The sequence below is a fragment of the Falco peregrinus genome, chromosome W (genome assembly GCF_023634155.1).
Source record: "Falco peregrinus isolate bFalPer1 chromosome W, bFalPer1.pri, whole genome shotgun sequence".
In the NCBI taxonomy this organism is placed as follows: domain Eukaryota; kingdom Metazoa; phylum Chordata; class Aves; order Falconiformes; family Falconidae; genus Falco; species Falco peregrinus.
This window is the reverse complement of record NC_073743.1, coordinates 20,630,578-20,645,156: the sequence shown is the minus strand read 5'-3', so window position 1 is coordinate 20,645,156 and position 14,579 is coordinate 20,630,578. Positions and strand designations below refer to the sequence as shown.

The 14,579-nt window shown below is 41.0% G+C and overlaps 1 protein-coding gene across 1 annotated transcript in view; it reads right to left on the bottom strand.

Annotated features, from left to right (window-relative positions):
* Positions 1-672: 672 nt before the first annotated feature.
* The window catches only part of LOC129783009 (potassium/sodium hyperpolarization-activated cyclic nucleotide-gated channel 1-like), a 204,705-nt gene continuing 190,798 nt past the window's right edge, over positions 673-14,579 (bottom strand). The window contains exons 7-8 of the mRNA XM_055792628.1: positions 10,310-10,474; positions 673-4,084 (exon numbers count right to left, since the gene is read on the bottom strand). Of these exons, the coding sequence (XP_055648603.1) occupies positions 3,294-4,084; positions 10,310-10,474 (956 nt within the window). The 3' untranslated portion in view covers positions 673-3,293. The remainder of the gene's footprint in view (positions 4,085-10,309; positions 10,475-14,579) is intronic.

Sequence of the window (14,579 nt, the reverse complement as noted above, 5' to 3'; positions counted from 1 at the left end):
TGCCACTTAAAAGAAATCACAATACACTTTAGGATGCAATTTGAAAATACAACTACTCATGCTTGCTTAAAATTATAGTTTATCAGTCAAGGATTATATATCCTACTGAAGTCAGCACAAAAAAATCTACTATTGGTTTGAATGGACTATGCTTTTTCATTTACAGTGACTTAAAATGTAATTAATGAACACTACATCCACATCAATATTCCCTTGAAATCTCAACTATTATACACAACTTCAGAGGTACATCATCTGGGATTGGCATACATAGTAAGATAAAGTGAACAAAGAATATAGTTTTCTTAAGTTACACTAACAACTACTTGGGATTCTCCCCCAGGATATTTAAAATTTTATATATAAGTAAACTTAAGTTTGAAATATTTGTACTCAAGAAATATTACAAGTTAGTGGTAATAGATTAAATGAGAGTTTAGTGAGAATTTTTTTTAAAAAAATGAATTCCTCTAAACTACACAGGAACTATTCCTTAGGAAATGCTTGAGTAAATAAGGTAGCATCCTTGAATTTCTAAGCCCTCTTTTTCCTACTATTCAGATAATGACTCAGACTTTTTTTTCTCCACCTCCCCACACTTAGTGCATATAATTTCTGGGGCTCAGAACAAAGAAAAAAGCAAACAGCTCTTCTTTCATGGTAAAGCAAAACTTGCCCACTTATAAAGATATTGGAACCAAAAAATATTCATGGTTTTATTGTATATATTTTCTTCAAATTATTAATAATATTATATTTATATTTATGGCTTTGCGCAAAGACAAAAGAAAAAATATCTAACTCATCCCTGGCCATACAGTTATTATAAGAATCAGATTTATAGTCTTCCCAGCAGCAGTAAAATTCAACATTTTTCATTAATACGTTTCATCCTGTACAGATGTGAGATTTCATACTTATGGGCTTACTTATGTACAGAGAAAATAGGTCACTTCTGAAACTAGCAATGAACCTTTGTATTACAGGAATGTTAGCAATTTGTTTCTTAATCTAAGTACATAGACATTCGTACAAACATATATATACACATATATAATTTTATACTCTGTACCATTTTTTAAATTAAGTTATAAATCCTAGATATTGTCCACTCTATTACAAATTCATTTAAAAATTATTATGGTTTTGCTGAAAGACCATATGAATTAATATTTCTTCATAGTGCTTAAAATAAAAAAAATATATAAAAATATTTCACTACTAACCCCATTTCTCCTAGCAAATGTAAACCTTAAACAGTGTGAAAGATCAGTATATGATCTTAATTAACTGAAGTAAATGGTCTTGCAGTGTATCCATAATGTTCCAAACACTTTTAAACAATCGCTTCTTCGTATACTATTCTGGGCCACTTGAATTAATGGCAGCAGCATGTTAATGGGTTAATTACATTGATTTTTAATGGTGAGTGGGAGTCAGCAAAAACTGGAAGTTTTTTTTAAAAAATGTATTTGATGTACCACTTTATTAAAAGGTGTAACAGGCATAACAGGCAGCATGGGTTCAAGCTCTGTGGAGCTTTATAATATTTACTTGGCTCTCAAGTACATCTGGATTCATTGCATTATGTAGTTTGTGATATTATTTAATTTTTCAATGCATCGTTAAACTCAGCATTAATGGGAAAAGAATCAGTCCTTTGCATTCACTTCCTTCATGAGTCAGCTGGGTTTTAAGGAACAGAATATAGCTTGTATCATATCCATAATGCTGATTTTTCAATGAGTTAAATTATGACACATTTAGTTTCAATCTCTATTTAATGTGACAAATCAGACACAAATGATTACGAAAGAACTTTTTTGTGGATAACATAATGTGAAGGTTTGAGCAAACAACAAAACGTTCACAGAACAGTATGCTTTAACCCTGCTTTCTGTCACCATTTCCTTACTGTTTTGAAGACATAAAAAATAAACCTCATACCTATGGGCTATGCTTGGCACTACATGCCTTAGGATATACTAGCCATTTAATTACAATATACACAGAGCAAATCGTGCATTTCCAGATAGATTTGATGCTATATTATATTTATATATCGAATACAAAACTACAGTGAAGACACAGAAAGCACCTGAAAGCCTAAATCAAGCTATGGTTTACAAATAATCCTTTAAATGAAAAACCTCACTTCTAGACTTCAACCAGAGATTCAAAGTCAGAATTATAGTAATTTTAAGGTAGACACAATTAATGAATGGTTATTAGTTCCTAAGATACCATAAAGCCTTTTCCTAAAATGGCCGACCAAACCTATTTTTATTGTCTTTTTTTTTTTTTTGGTTCTCCAAAGCATGCATGGAAAATTTTCAGATGCTATTGAGGGCAAGGAGAAGAAAAGTGATGGCACTGGTGAAGTACAAGTGGCTTGCAGGATCAAGCATACATTTTTACATAAAACATTGCATGTAAAAGTAACATTAAAGCCACTGCATTACAATTCAACACTTATGTTGCACTTAGGTTCAATAAATTTTAAAACTGTAAATTTCAAAGTGAAGAGCTGAACCTAAATTCCTAAACAAAGACTTTGCAATGATACAGCAACAGCAGCTTTTTTTTTGGGGGGGTGTCTAAAAAGTTATTTATAATGGCAATATTTATAGTCTTTGTAAAAGTCTTTAGCAATGTGAAGACTGAAGTCCACCCATTTTTCTGAAAGAGCAGAACAGTCAACATGTCATGAGGTTACAATCTATCCAGAAGAGTGCTAGTGCCAGCATTTTGATTGCAGGTGTTGGCAATTATTTGGTTTTAAATCTAATTCTGAATGGAAAGTGCTAAAATATGAAATGCAATAGGAAACAACAACTGAATTCTTCCTGACAAATTAACAACATATATGTAATACATTAAATAATGAAGGTTTCAGAATATCACTCAGTGTTATATTATAGTTGCATTGATTTTTTAATATATATGTTTGAACTTTTTTACTGTGTTGACAGTTTTTGCATGAAAATAGAAAACCTCATAAACAGAGAAATCTGTCAGACTGATTTTAAAGTCAACATGTTAAAAATAAATAATATTACAGCTGAATTTAGACTTCTTTAATGGTTGCAAGAAAAGAAGATGAATTCCAACAAGTTTTTAAAATTCTTTCATATATATATATATATATATATATAATTTTTACATTCAAGGGAAAAGCTGTCTAAAATATTTTTCTCATAGTGGACTGCTGGGGTACATTAGGAAATAAGCTAAAACTGTTCCATGGATGGTTCTCAGTTCATTACAAGTCTGTTGCTCACAGTTACCAGGAATCATAAGTTTGATGCGAACCGTGGTTTGTCTCCCTCAGGCTCTGTGCTTAAGACTGTGGAAAAATCCCTTTGCAGACAGGCTGTGGGTGGTGTGGCCACCCGGTTTGGGGGTATGGCTCCTGAGGACATCTGTCTGAAGAGTGAGACACGCTGGGGGACGGTGGCCTGACTGGCTGGGGGCATGCTTGTACCAGGGGTGGGCTGTGGGAGGGAGGCAAGGGACTCTTCCACAGTGGGGTGAGGCCTGGTGATCAGGGTAGAGATCTCATGGGGCAGGGAAGGCTGCGAGGCAGAGAGGGGCCGCACCTCCTGGGTCAGATTGGTGTGGTAGAGGGCCTGGGTGCTCTTGTGTACCTCATTCTTCTGTGCCTGCGGTTGCTGCTGCATGAGAGAGAGTTGTGAGGTGGTTGATGAGACATACTGGAAAGTTCGACCAGCGAGAGGGCTCTGTACAGGTGGGCTGCAGATTGCAGTGGTGTAGGAGCAGGGTGAGAGGATGATGGCTTGCTGGGACATCTGTGTGCTGAGCGAGGTGGAGTGCAAGTTTCCATGAGAAAGGCTGCTTGTGGTGTAAATGGAAGGGGACTGCATCCTGATGTGTAATGATGAGGTGGCAGTGGAGGTGCTGGAGTTCAGCACAGGCATCTGCTGCAAGCTCACTGGGGCAATGGTCTGCACCATCTCTCTGTCATGCTTCACAATCTGCTTTAAGACCTCATTCTCCTGGTTGTTGAAAACCCCAGTGTTGAGGTCCTTCTGGAACTTCTGCAGGAGGATAGAGTTCTTCTTCCCTTTACAGAGAGGCAGAAGAGTTAGCAAGCCTGACACACAGAGGCAGACCCTCACTCTGACCTTGCATTTCAACCCCCATCACTGAGGGCCACATTGGCATTGTAAAAGCCTGAGCAAACACAGGGTTGAGCCCTGGCCACAGCTCAGCAGGGAGCCCACTGTGATAGGCTGCACTGCACCAATCTCCCCAGGACCCAAGGACTGAAGACCTCCTCCCTTGAGGCAGAACAGTGCTGAGCCTCTCCAGGTACCAGTGCTGCAGCAAGTCATGCTGGCATGCAGCTCCTGACAGCTGGTCTCCATGTACACCCAGTTTCCCCTCTCTTTGTACCAACATGGCAGGTTTTCATAACACCATTGTGCTCAGACACCTGAACTTTCTGTGCCTCTTCACTTGTAGTGCACTGCTATTACTACAATTATTCTGAAAGTGTAACCATGGTAATTTACTGAAAAACAGGGTGAAAAAAACCACCAGGCTCTGCATGTATGTCTTTCCCATTGAAAAATGATCCTAATTTCCACTAAACTATTACACAAGTTATAAATATATCTGCCATTTAGCACATTGCCTGGAACTAATTATTAGACATTAGTAACCAGTGACCACTAGCTTGCAAGAAATCTTCTTTTTAAATATTTTTGAATTAATATGAACTCACAGCTAATGTTAAAACTGCCTACACAATAAAGAATGCTATACACTGTGTCCTGATGTTTGCTTGATGGCTCTTGGTGTCTGCAAGATGTAGACACTATTCTGTGTCATCAGATGCACAGGAACACAATTGCACTCAATTGTTTCTTATTTTTCAATAAAATGGTTCATATTTTATCTTTTGTCCTGTGTAGATAGCACTTCAGATGGGATTACTACTCCAAGAGCAGACTGGACTTTACTACTAATATCACTTAAGCACATATTACTTTGAGTTGGACTACATTTCCAGACAGTCTTGAAAAACAAATTATAAGGCTTTGAAAAGTCTTGAAAACATAAATTAATGCACTGACTGTTCACAATCTGCAAAATACTAAAACAAGTCTATTAAATATTTGAAACCTGTATACATGTATTTATTTATTAAACATTTAATATATTAAACAAGTTTTCTTCCTAATTGGGATAAATATTTTATGCATAGCTGCATTTTGAAACCAGCGTCAATAATGCTGATCAGAGTGCATTTCTCCTGACCAAAGACCATATATTTTTATCTAGTATGTCCTATTAGAGAAGTCCAGAATGTCTGGATGCACAACAGCAGACTCCACACACACACTGTTTTGATAATCTGCCATATCATTCTGCCTTTCACTTGGATATCATTGGCCTGCTTTTCTGATTTCAAGTAGATCTCAGTAATGCCAGTGTGCAGCCATCAGTGCTAGCAGCACCCATGTTGTGAGGAAAACAAGAGCCCTGCTGCAAAAAAAAAAAAAAAAATCACTTCAACAAACATGGGTTTTGTGAGTGCTGAGAGACTTCAGCTCTTCCCAGCATTATAGATGTCACCTGTAAAGTATTTATGTAGGAAAATGTCATCCACTGCTTATGAAACTGCAATAAACCCTATGAGTGCTGAGGGCAGCAAAAGAAATGTGGGATTAATAAGTAATACTAATGAAAATTAAAGTATACAAAATAATCCTCAGAGGACTATGAGAGTTTTCCAAAAGTCAAAAGTTTTAAATACTAAAAAGTGAGCTTGCAGAATTTCTTGTCTGGACACATTTTATTCATAGATCAGCAGAACATTTACTGCAGCATAACAGAAACAAAATTGTGGGACAGGGCCTGAGAGGCAAGTCTCCAAGTATGGTCCAGCCGATAAGCAGGGATGTGCTGGAGCTTGTTGGCCATAAACCTTGGGAGGATGGCCATAAAACCTTGGGAGGACTGCTACTAACCTCGGGAGGACAAGGAATGTGAATAGATAACAACCGACAGGATGAGTCAGGCCGAGAAAAGATAAGGGAATGAGGAACAGATGGCCCAAAAGAGAAGTTGGGGCGAATGAAGAGACGGGACATAGCTTGATACAAGCAAGATGTTGATTTATTGTACACAATCACGAGTTTATATATGTCTTCAGAAGCTGCGCGCTTTAAACAGATTGGTTCTTTAAGCTAAGCATTACATACTAGGCAATCCCTAATTGGTTAACTACAAACAAAGAACACTTTAAGTAAGTTTCTACAGTCATCAATTAGCACAAACTTGTTACTTCTTGCAGGAGGGGGCCTGGAAATCAGGACCATAAGTAACAACCAGTTAGCTGAAAGGAATGTACTTGAGTTTGTAGGCCACAAACCCTGGGAGGACAAGGAATGTGAATAGATAACAATCGACAGGATGAGTCATGCTGAGAAAAGATAAGGGAATGAGGAACAGATGGCGCCAAGGAGAAGTAACAGGTTGCTGTTAATTGATGACTGTAAAAACTTACTTAAAGTGGCCTTTGTAGTTAACCACCAATCAGGGATTGCCTAGTATGTAATGTGTAGTTTAAAGAACCAATCTGTTTAAAGCGCCCCGGCCTCTGATAACATGTATAAACTTGTGATTGTACACAATAAATCGACATTTGCTTGCATCAAGCAGCGTCCCGTCTCTCATCGTGGCAAACTGGTGACCCCGACATGATGGGTTTATGAACCACCAGGCTGAGCGGCAGGTCGTGAGTCCCACAGAACGTTGAATGAGCTGCTGAAAGGAAGCAGGAATTGAAAAAAAGTCCCTCTGGAATTTAGAGGTGAGCTGTGGGAAACACGGGGAATCAGGCGTCTTCCCCCAAAAGAAACATATATGAGCTTATGAAAGCTCTCCTTAATAAGCATGAAAAGAATATTCCGGGGCATGATCTCAAGGCAATCCTTAGATGGGTACAGGTGAAAGTACCCGCTGTAACTGCATCTAATATTTTTACGTGAGAACTTTGGGATGATGTGGGGGTAAAACTATGGGATGCGGCTACATCGGGGGATGCTGAAGCGCAGCGCATGCTCCCATGGTGGAAAAGCTTTTTTTAAGATTTTGAAAGCACAGGAAAAAAGTCACAGAGACAAAGCCGGGGGGGGGGGGGGGGGGGGGGGGCAGGGGGAGATGGAAACTCTCCTACAGTACCTCCATTACCGCCGGAGGACCCAAAACCGCCTGACCCCTTGAAGGTTTGTGCCACGGGTTACCCCCCAGAGGAAGACCCCTTTGATCCGGGGCTAGTGTGTAGAACGAGCTGAAGCATCTGTACTACATGATATCTCACATTCTGAACTGTTTGCCTTATTACAAGAGCTTGTCTTTCTCTTAGACTCTCGCCCTCACCCCTATTTTGTTATGCATGTCAGGGCACATACCTCTTTACCTGGCTTTATTACAGAAGGGAATCGAGGAGCTGATAATGCTCAATTTACCAGTACAAGTCCTACCAGATAATCTAGCACAGGCTAAACTAAGCCATTCTTTCTTTCACCAGAATGCTGGAGGTCTCAAACGGCAGTTTGGGCTTACCTCCCATCAAGCGTCTAATATTATCGCCGTATGTCCTGACTGCCAAAGGCATTCTTTTCCATCCATAGCAGGAGGGGTTAATCCTAGAGGACTACAGAGCTTACAACTATGGCAAATGGACGTTACACATTATCCAGAGTTTGGTAAATTAAAATATGTCCATTCCTCTATTGACAACTTTTCAGGTGCTCTGTTTTCTTCTTGTTACACAGGAGAGAAAGCTGGTGATGTCCGCAAGCATTTGATGCATGCTTTTGCCGTCTTGGGCATACCCTCCCAAATAAAAACGGACAACGGTCCCGCATATATCTCAGCTGCAACAAAGGACTTTCTTGACTCATGGGGCATAACCCACATTACCGGTACTCCTCATTCCCCTACAGGTCAATCTTTGATTGAACACTCTCATCAGTCTTTGAAACGCTTACTACAACAACAAAAAGGGGGAATGGGGACTGCAACCCCTGAGGAACGACTAAAGAAAGCTCTGTATGTTTTCAATTTTTTGAATTGTTCTTTAATAGATAATAATCCTCTGATAGTTCGGCATTTTAATGCGAATGCTTCACTTGAGGCACGAATTAAACCTCTGGTGTTGGTCCGTGATCCAGAAACAGGTAAGATTATGGGACCATATCCTCTTGTGACATGGGGAAGAGGTTATGCTTGTGTTTCCACAGAAAAAGGCCCCAGGTGGATTCCGGCGAAGAACATACGACCCTTCCGTGAATCCCTACCAACAATCATCCAGTGAGGACTCCGATCATCCTCCGGATCATCCCCTCGATCAACAAGTTTCTGAACCTTCTGGGATCACAAATAACTGAAGCAGTATAAACTGAACCCTGTGGACTGAAAATGACTAATCAATGTAGAGAAGTATCAGTCGTGGGAATTTATTGTACTATTGATATGGAGAAATAGTGTGAAATGGGGACAATGGACACCGACTGTGATTGTATACGTCTGCTCGGGAATGTGGGTATGGTGACTGGTCATGGGTGCGGTGTCTGGTCACATAGGCACACAGCTTTGAGGAGACGCCTGCCCCTCTTCCTCTAACAAAGGGGAGACGGGGGTGGGGTGGGGGGGACACGACACGGGACTGGACGGGACACGACACGCCTGCCCTTCTTCCTCTAACAAAGGGGCTATTTAAAAAAGAATGAGAAAAGGGTGAGAGACATTCCAAGGCTATCTAGAGGAAGGGAGTGCTAAGTCTCCTTGCTGGAGAAGATTGGATGGTCACAAGGACATGAATCACCTTTCCTTGCTGAAGAAGATTGGATGGTCACAAGAACATGAATCACCTACAAACCTGCAAGACCGCCACATTCCAGGCAAAGGACTGATAAGCTAATTAACATACGAAGCGGGGTTTAGGTAACGAATATGTATAGGCGTTAATTGAATATTCATTTGTTTTATTGTATAAATGTGAGATGGTTCATCACTTTGGGTATGCACGCTTGTGGAGGAGCGATCCCCCGTGCACATGCGTGCAATAAACATACCTACTTTATAACTTTTGAGTTATAGAGTCTAACTCCGTACGTCACTATATGCGGGCGCTGTAAGCCTTGGGTCTTATGTGTGTGCTATAACTGTAAAAAGGAATGGTGGTGTAGAGTAGTATTAGCCAAACAATGGTGTGAAGGCTGTCTTGTTAATGGAATTAATACTGTTAGGTCCATGTAGCCTCGGACGCCTTTCTGTCCTGACTCCTAATACATCTGATTTTACAGCACCGTCTGTCTCATAGGGCAAAGCGTGGCATTCATGCATATGCTTCCAATTGTGATGACTGCGTGGAGTTTTGGTCTTTTAGTCAACGCTTTGCTGCCTCCCTTTTTATACCTGGAGCGGCCACTGGAAAAGCATTAGCGACTTTAGATAAGTTTGGCTGCTGGCTTGCTAAACAAATGAATGCTACTAGCAATGCATTGTCGGGTCTTTTATTAGATGCAGACAGTGTTCGCCATGCTTCACTGCAAAATAGGGCCGCTATAGATTTTTTGCTTTTAGCTCAAGGACACGGCTGTGAGGATATTGATGGCATGTGCTGCATGAATCTCTCTGACCACTCGGAATCAGTTCATGCCAGCATTCAACAACGTGAAGCTGGAGTCTTTAAACTTTCACAAGACAACAGCTGGGATTGGTTGGATAAACTTTTTACCCTGTTTGTTGCAGTGTCTACAAAAGTGGATAACACACTCAATGAAGAAAGTTCTTTTTGTGCAACAGGTAGGGGGAGATGTGGGACAGGGCCTGAGAGGCAAGCCTCCCAGTACGGTCCAGCTGATAAGCGGGGATGTGCTGGAGCTTGTTGGCCATAAACCTCGGGAGGACAAGGAATGTGAATAGATAACAACCGACAGGATGAGTCAGGCCGAGAAAAGATAAGGGAATGAGGAACAGATGGCCCAAAAGAGAAAAAACAAGTTTGTGCTAATTGATGACTGTAGAAACTTACTTAAAGTGTTCTTTGTTTGTAGTTAACCGATTAGGGATTGCCTAGTATGTAATGTGTAGTTTAAAGAACCAATCTGTTTAAAGTGCGCGGCCTCTGATAACATATATAAACTTGTGATTGTATACAATACAAAATTTTTAAGAAAGCTTTCATCTGGACATTTTATCCTTCAACTCAAGGAAAAGAAAAGATAGAAAGGTTTTAAGAATTCCAAACATGTAAAAAAAATAATAATACCTATCCTGTCAAGTCTATCAATTGCCACTGTTTCAAAGGCCCTTCTCATCATGGGGTACTCTTCCAGAACCTCGTTGAAGTTGTCCACTGAGAGGGAATACAGGCGACAGTACGTGTCTGCTCGTACACTGGCAGTTCGACGGCCCTTGGTCAAAAGGCAAATCTCTGGGAAGAGAAAAATTTAATACACACAGGAAACAAAGTTAGTGAACCATGTGAAACTTAAAAGCTAGGAAGTGACTTAACACTAACAGTACTCAGCAGCAATTTTTCTATTGCTGTCTACGCAAGGTTGCAGAGGCAATTCTGAAGATGTTTGATTCTATTTTTGCTACTCTGAAAAAATAACTAATCTCCTTTAAGAGCCATGTTTATAAGTTTTCTCAGTCTAGACGAGGGGACCGCAAACTATGGCCCACAGGCCGGATACGGCCCCCCAGGGTCCTCAATCCGTCCCCCGGTATTTACAGAACCCCCCTGCCCCCCAGCGGGTGTTGGGGGGGGAAACCAAGCAGCCACAGATGACTTCCTGGCACTTCATCCGCGCACCAGCCCCCTGTTTAAAAAGTTTGAGGACCCCTGGCCTAGACACTGATTTCATCAGGCCTTTTTAAAAATATCTTCTTTAAGTTGTAAGAAATGATCCATCCGCTGTCAAACACAGCTTGCTGACTCAGTTAACCCAAGTGATTATATTGATTTTTTTGGAAATACTCCACTGACAATCATTCACTAGATTTACTAAACTTATTTAATACATGACATCATGATATTTGAATATAAGAACTGCTCTAAGAAAAAATGCTTCAGGCATGAAAATGCCTTCTGTTATCTTAGGTTTTAAGTCCTAGGCATTTTGGGAGAGTAAACTTATGATTTTAGACTTTTTTTCCTCATTGGGCTAAAAAACTAGAACTCTTTTAACCTCCGCTTACTCCATGTGAATAGTCTAGTAGACTTTCTCTGCAAGTGCCTCAAGCAGGAATTCACCATTCTCAAACAGAAGAGACCAAAGCCATACGCAGAGTCCCAAGAAACAGCCCCAATCCTACAACAGCCAATTCCTGAACCCACAGGAAGAGGGTTACTGGATAAAGGCCAAAGCCAGTGCCTGAGGCTTATAACAGCAAAACATACAAGACAGAATAAGAAAGACACATAAATCCATCTTAGGGAAGTTTCCCAACTGAAGGCTTCAATATTCAGACATGTTACATGTTACTGTCTTGAGATGCTTCGGAACCCCCAGAGCAGCCCAAGCCTGTTGAAGTTGTGAAATAGCATCCAGAGCCTTCTCCCCAGTATAGGCAGATGCTCACACAACTTTTGAGAAGGTATCAATGGAGACATGAACGTACTGTAAACAACCAAAAGAAGGCACATGTGTGACGTCAGTTTGCCACCGATCCAAGTTCTGATATCCACGTGGATTGACCCCTTGTGGAAACATCAGCCCAGGACCCAATCGCTGACACTCCGGACAAGCAGCGATGATGGATTTTGCACCCTCAAAAGATATTTTAAATTGACAGACAAGTGCCCAAGCACCCTGATGAAAAAATTGATGAGACATGAGGGCCTGTCGTATCAGATCCGGCACTGGAGGAGTCCAAGTGGGAGCTGCAAGAGCATCAGCATGGGCATTTCCTTCACAGATGAATCCTGGCAATCCAGTGTGACTGCGGACGTGCGGAATGTAATATCTATGTGTATGTTGGCTCACTATTACCCATAATGCTTTAACAAAAAAAATAGTTGTTCTGAATTTACCTCCTTAAGCAGTGTGCAGTCAATACATCACGTGACATCTACAACATAAGCAGAGTCTGTAACAATGTTTACAGCACATAGAGAAAACATTTTAAAGACAACAATGACAGCACTAAGTTCAACCAATTGAGGTGATCCCTGTGTTAAGTGTATCAGTTCTCGCCATTGCTTCCCATCATGCCAAATGACCACTGCCTTTCCCAGTTTCCCAGAAGCATCCGTAAAGACCATAGGGCCTTGCACTGGGCCATCTGCTGCCAGCAGCTTTTGAAGTATTTGTATGTCCGAATAAGTTTGCAACAATTTATGACTGGGAAGATGATAGGATATATGTACCTTAAATCCTTCCAGAGCTAACTGAAACAGTAAACTGTTTGCCAAATACCAGCTTATGTAATAGTGTTCAATAGGAATTATCAAGTAATTAGGATACTGGCCCATGAGTTGAACACACGGTGTATGTCCTTTGGTGATGATTTTTGATACTAGTTCAATCTGAGTGCTCACTGTCTTCCGTGGTTGTACAGATAAAAATAACTATTCTAAGACATGTAGCGGATCCTGCTAGCACTCATTCCATTGGCCCAACAATCCCATGGGATGATAGTTAGCAATGACAATATATAAACTTATTGGAGTTTCTAAGTCTACACAGAGTACCCTTTTTTGTTGCAGACCATCAGCCACCCTCTCTAGGGCTGAGGTGGCTTCTTTAGTTAGTGATCGGGGAGACATTAAATCAGTGTCACCCTTCAATAGATCAAAGAGTGGTTTCAATTGGTCTGTTGTAAGGCCCAAATATGGCCTTACCCAATTTATGGTCCCTAATAATTTTTGCAAATCATTTAGGGTTCTGACATTTACTCGGAGCTGGATAGACTGTGGCTTAAGTGTTTGATATAGCACTTTATCTCCCAAGTATTTCCACGGGGCTTGTTGTGGAATCTTTTCTGGTGCTATACGTAGCCCAAAGGTGGCCAACAACTGCTGCAAAACTAGATACACTTGTTGAAGTTCAGCCTTATTTGCAGCCGATACAAGAATATCATCCATATGATAGCAATGCACTTGTGGAAATTGTTCCTGTACAGGTGACAATGCCTTTGCTACATACCACTGACATATAGTAGGACTGTTTTTTATACCCTGCGGCAACACCGTCCATTGGTATCACTTACAAGGAGTCATACTGTTTCTGCTAGGTATTGAAAAAGCAAATTTACATTATCAGCTTCATGTAAAGGAATACTGAAAAAACAATCTTTTAAATCAATTACCAAAATGTCCCAGTTTCATGGGATCATCATTGGGGAAGGCATGCCCGATTGCAGGGCTCCCATTCCCTCCATTACATCATTTACTTTCCTTAAATCTTGTAACAGGCACCATTTGCCCGATTTCTTTTTTATCACAAACACAGGGGTATTCCAAGGACTATGGGAAGGTTCTAGGTGACCTTGTGCTAATTGTTCTTCTACTAACTGTTGGAGGGCTACACACTTTTCCTCAGGAAGGGGTCACTGTTCCACCCAAACAGGGGTATCTGTCTTCCAAGTCAAAGGCAGAACAGGTCTTTGTACACCCTCCATCACAGCGGCCCCTATTAAAAATCCTTCTGGGTACCAATGATAACTCCCCATTGTCCCAAAACATCCCGTCCCCACAAGTGCAGAGGGACATCAAGCACGTAGGGACTGATTGCTGCTGTCTGGCCTTCAGGGTTTCAAACTTGCACCGTATACTACTGACTTTGGACACTTTGTGTCACACCACCCACTCCTGCCGAACAGACAGGCCAAGAGCAAGGCCAAATGCGTGCAGATATAAAAGTTACATCTGCTCCCATGTCAATCATTCCGGTCACCTGTATTGTGGAAGGGGTCCCTTTGGCTAAGGTGATTTTAAAGGTTAGAGTTGGTCGAGCGTTTTGTATGCCCCGAGTCCAGAAAATTTGTGGTGTTCCTGTTGAACCAAACCCTTTTTGCCCCAGACTTTGTCATGGGCATAATTAACTTGCACCCAGAAAGAAATTAATTGTGCAATCCAGCTACCTTCAGGAATTGACATGGGGGGTGGTCCACACCATTGCTTGAATCTGACCCATATAATCAGCATCAATGACTCCTGGTAAGACAAACAAATCCTGTAATGTTACACTAGAGCAAGCAACAGTGAGCTCAATCTATTGCCAATGGGTCCCACAGTATTCAGTGGGACCTTATGTACTTTATCATCCTCTATTGTGATGGCAGTTGCTGCGGTAACATCCAACCCAGCGCTCCCTGAAGTTGGGGCTGCAAGTTGGCTGCATAAGCCTGGAATTGTTGTGGAGGATTCATTTGTATCATCACACGGTTCCTCCCTGCATTCCTCCCTCCATTTCCCTGCTTTCTGTTGCCACCTGCAAGTAACTGTCCTTGAGTGTTAAACTTAGAACTACAGTATTTTGCAAAATGCCCTAGTTTGCTACATCAACAGCATACCAAACCAGAGCCATCAC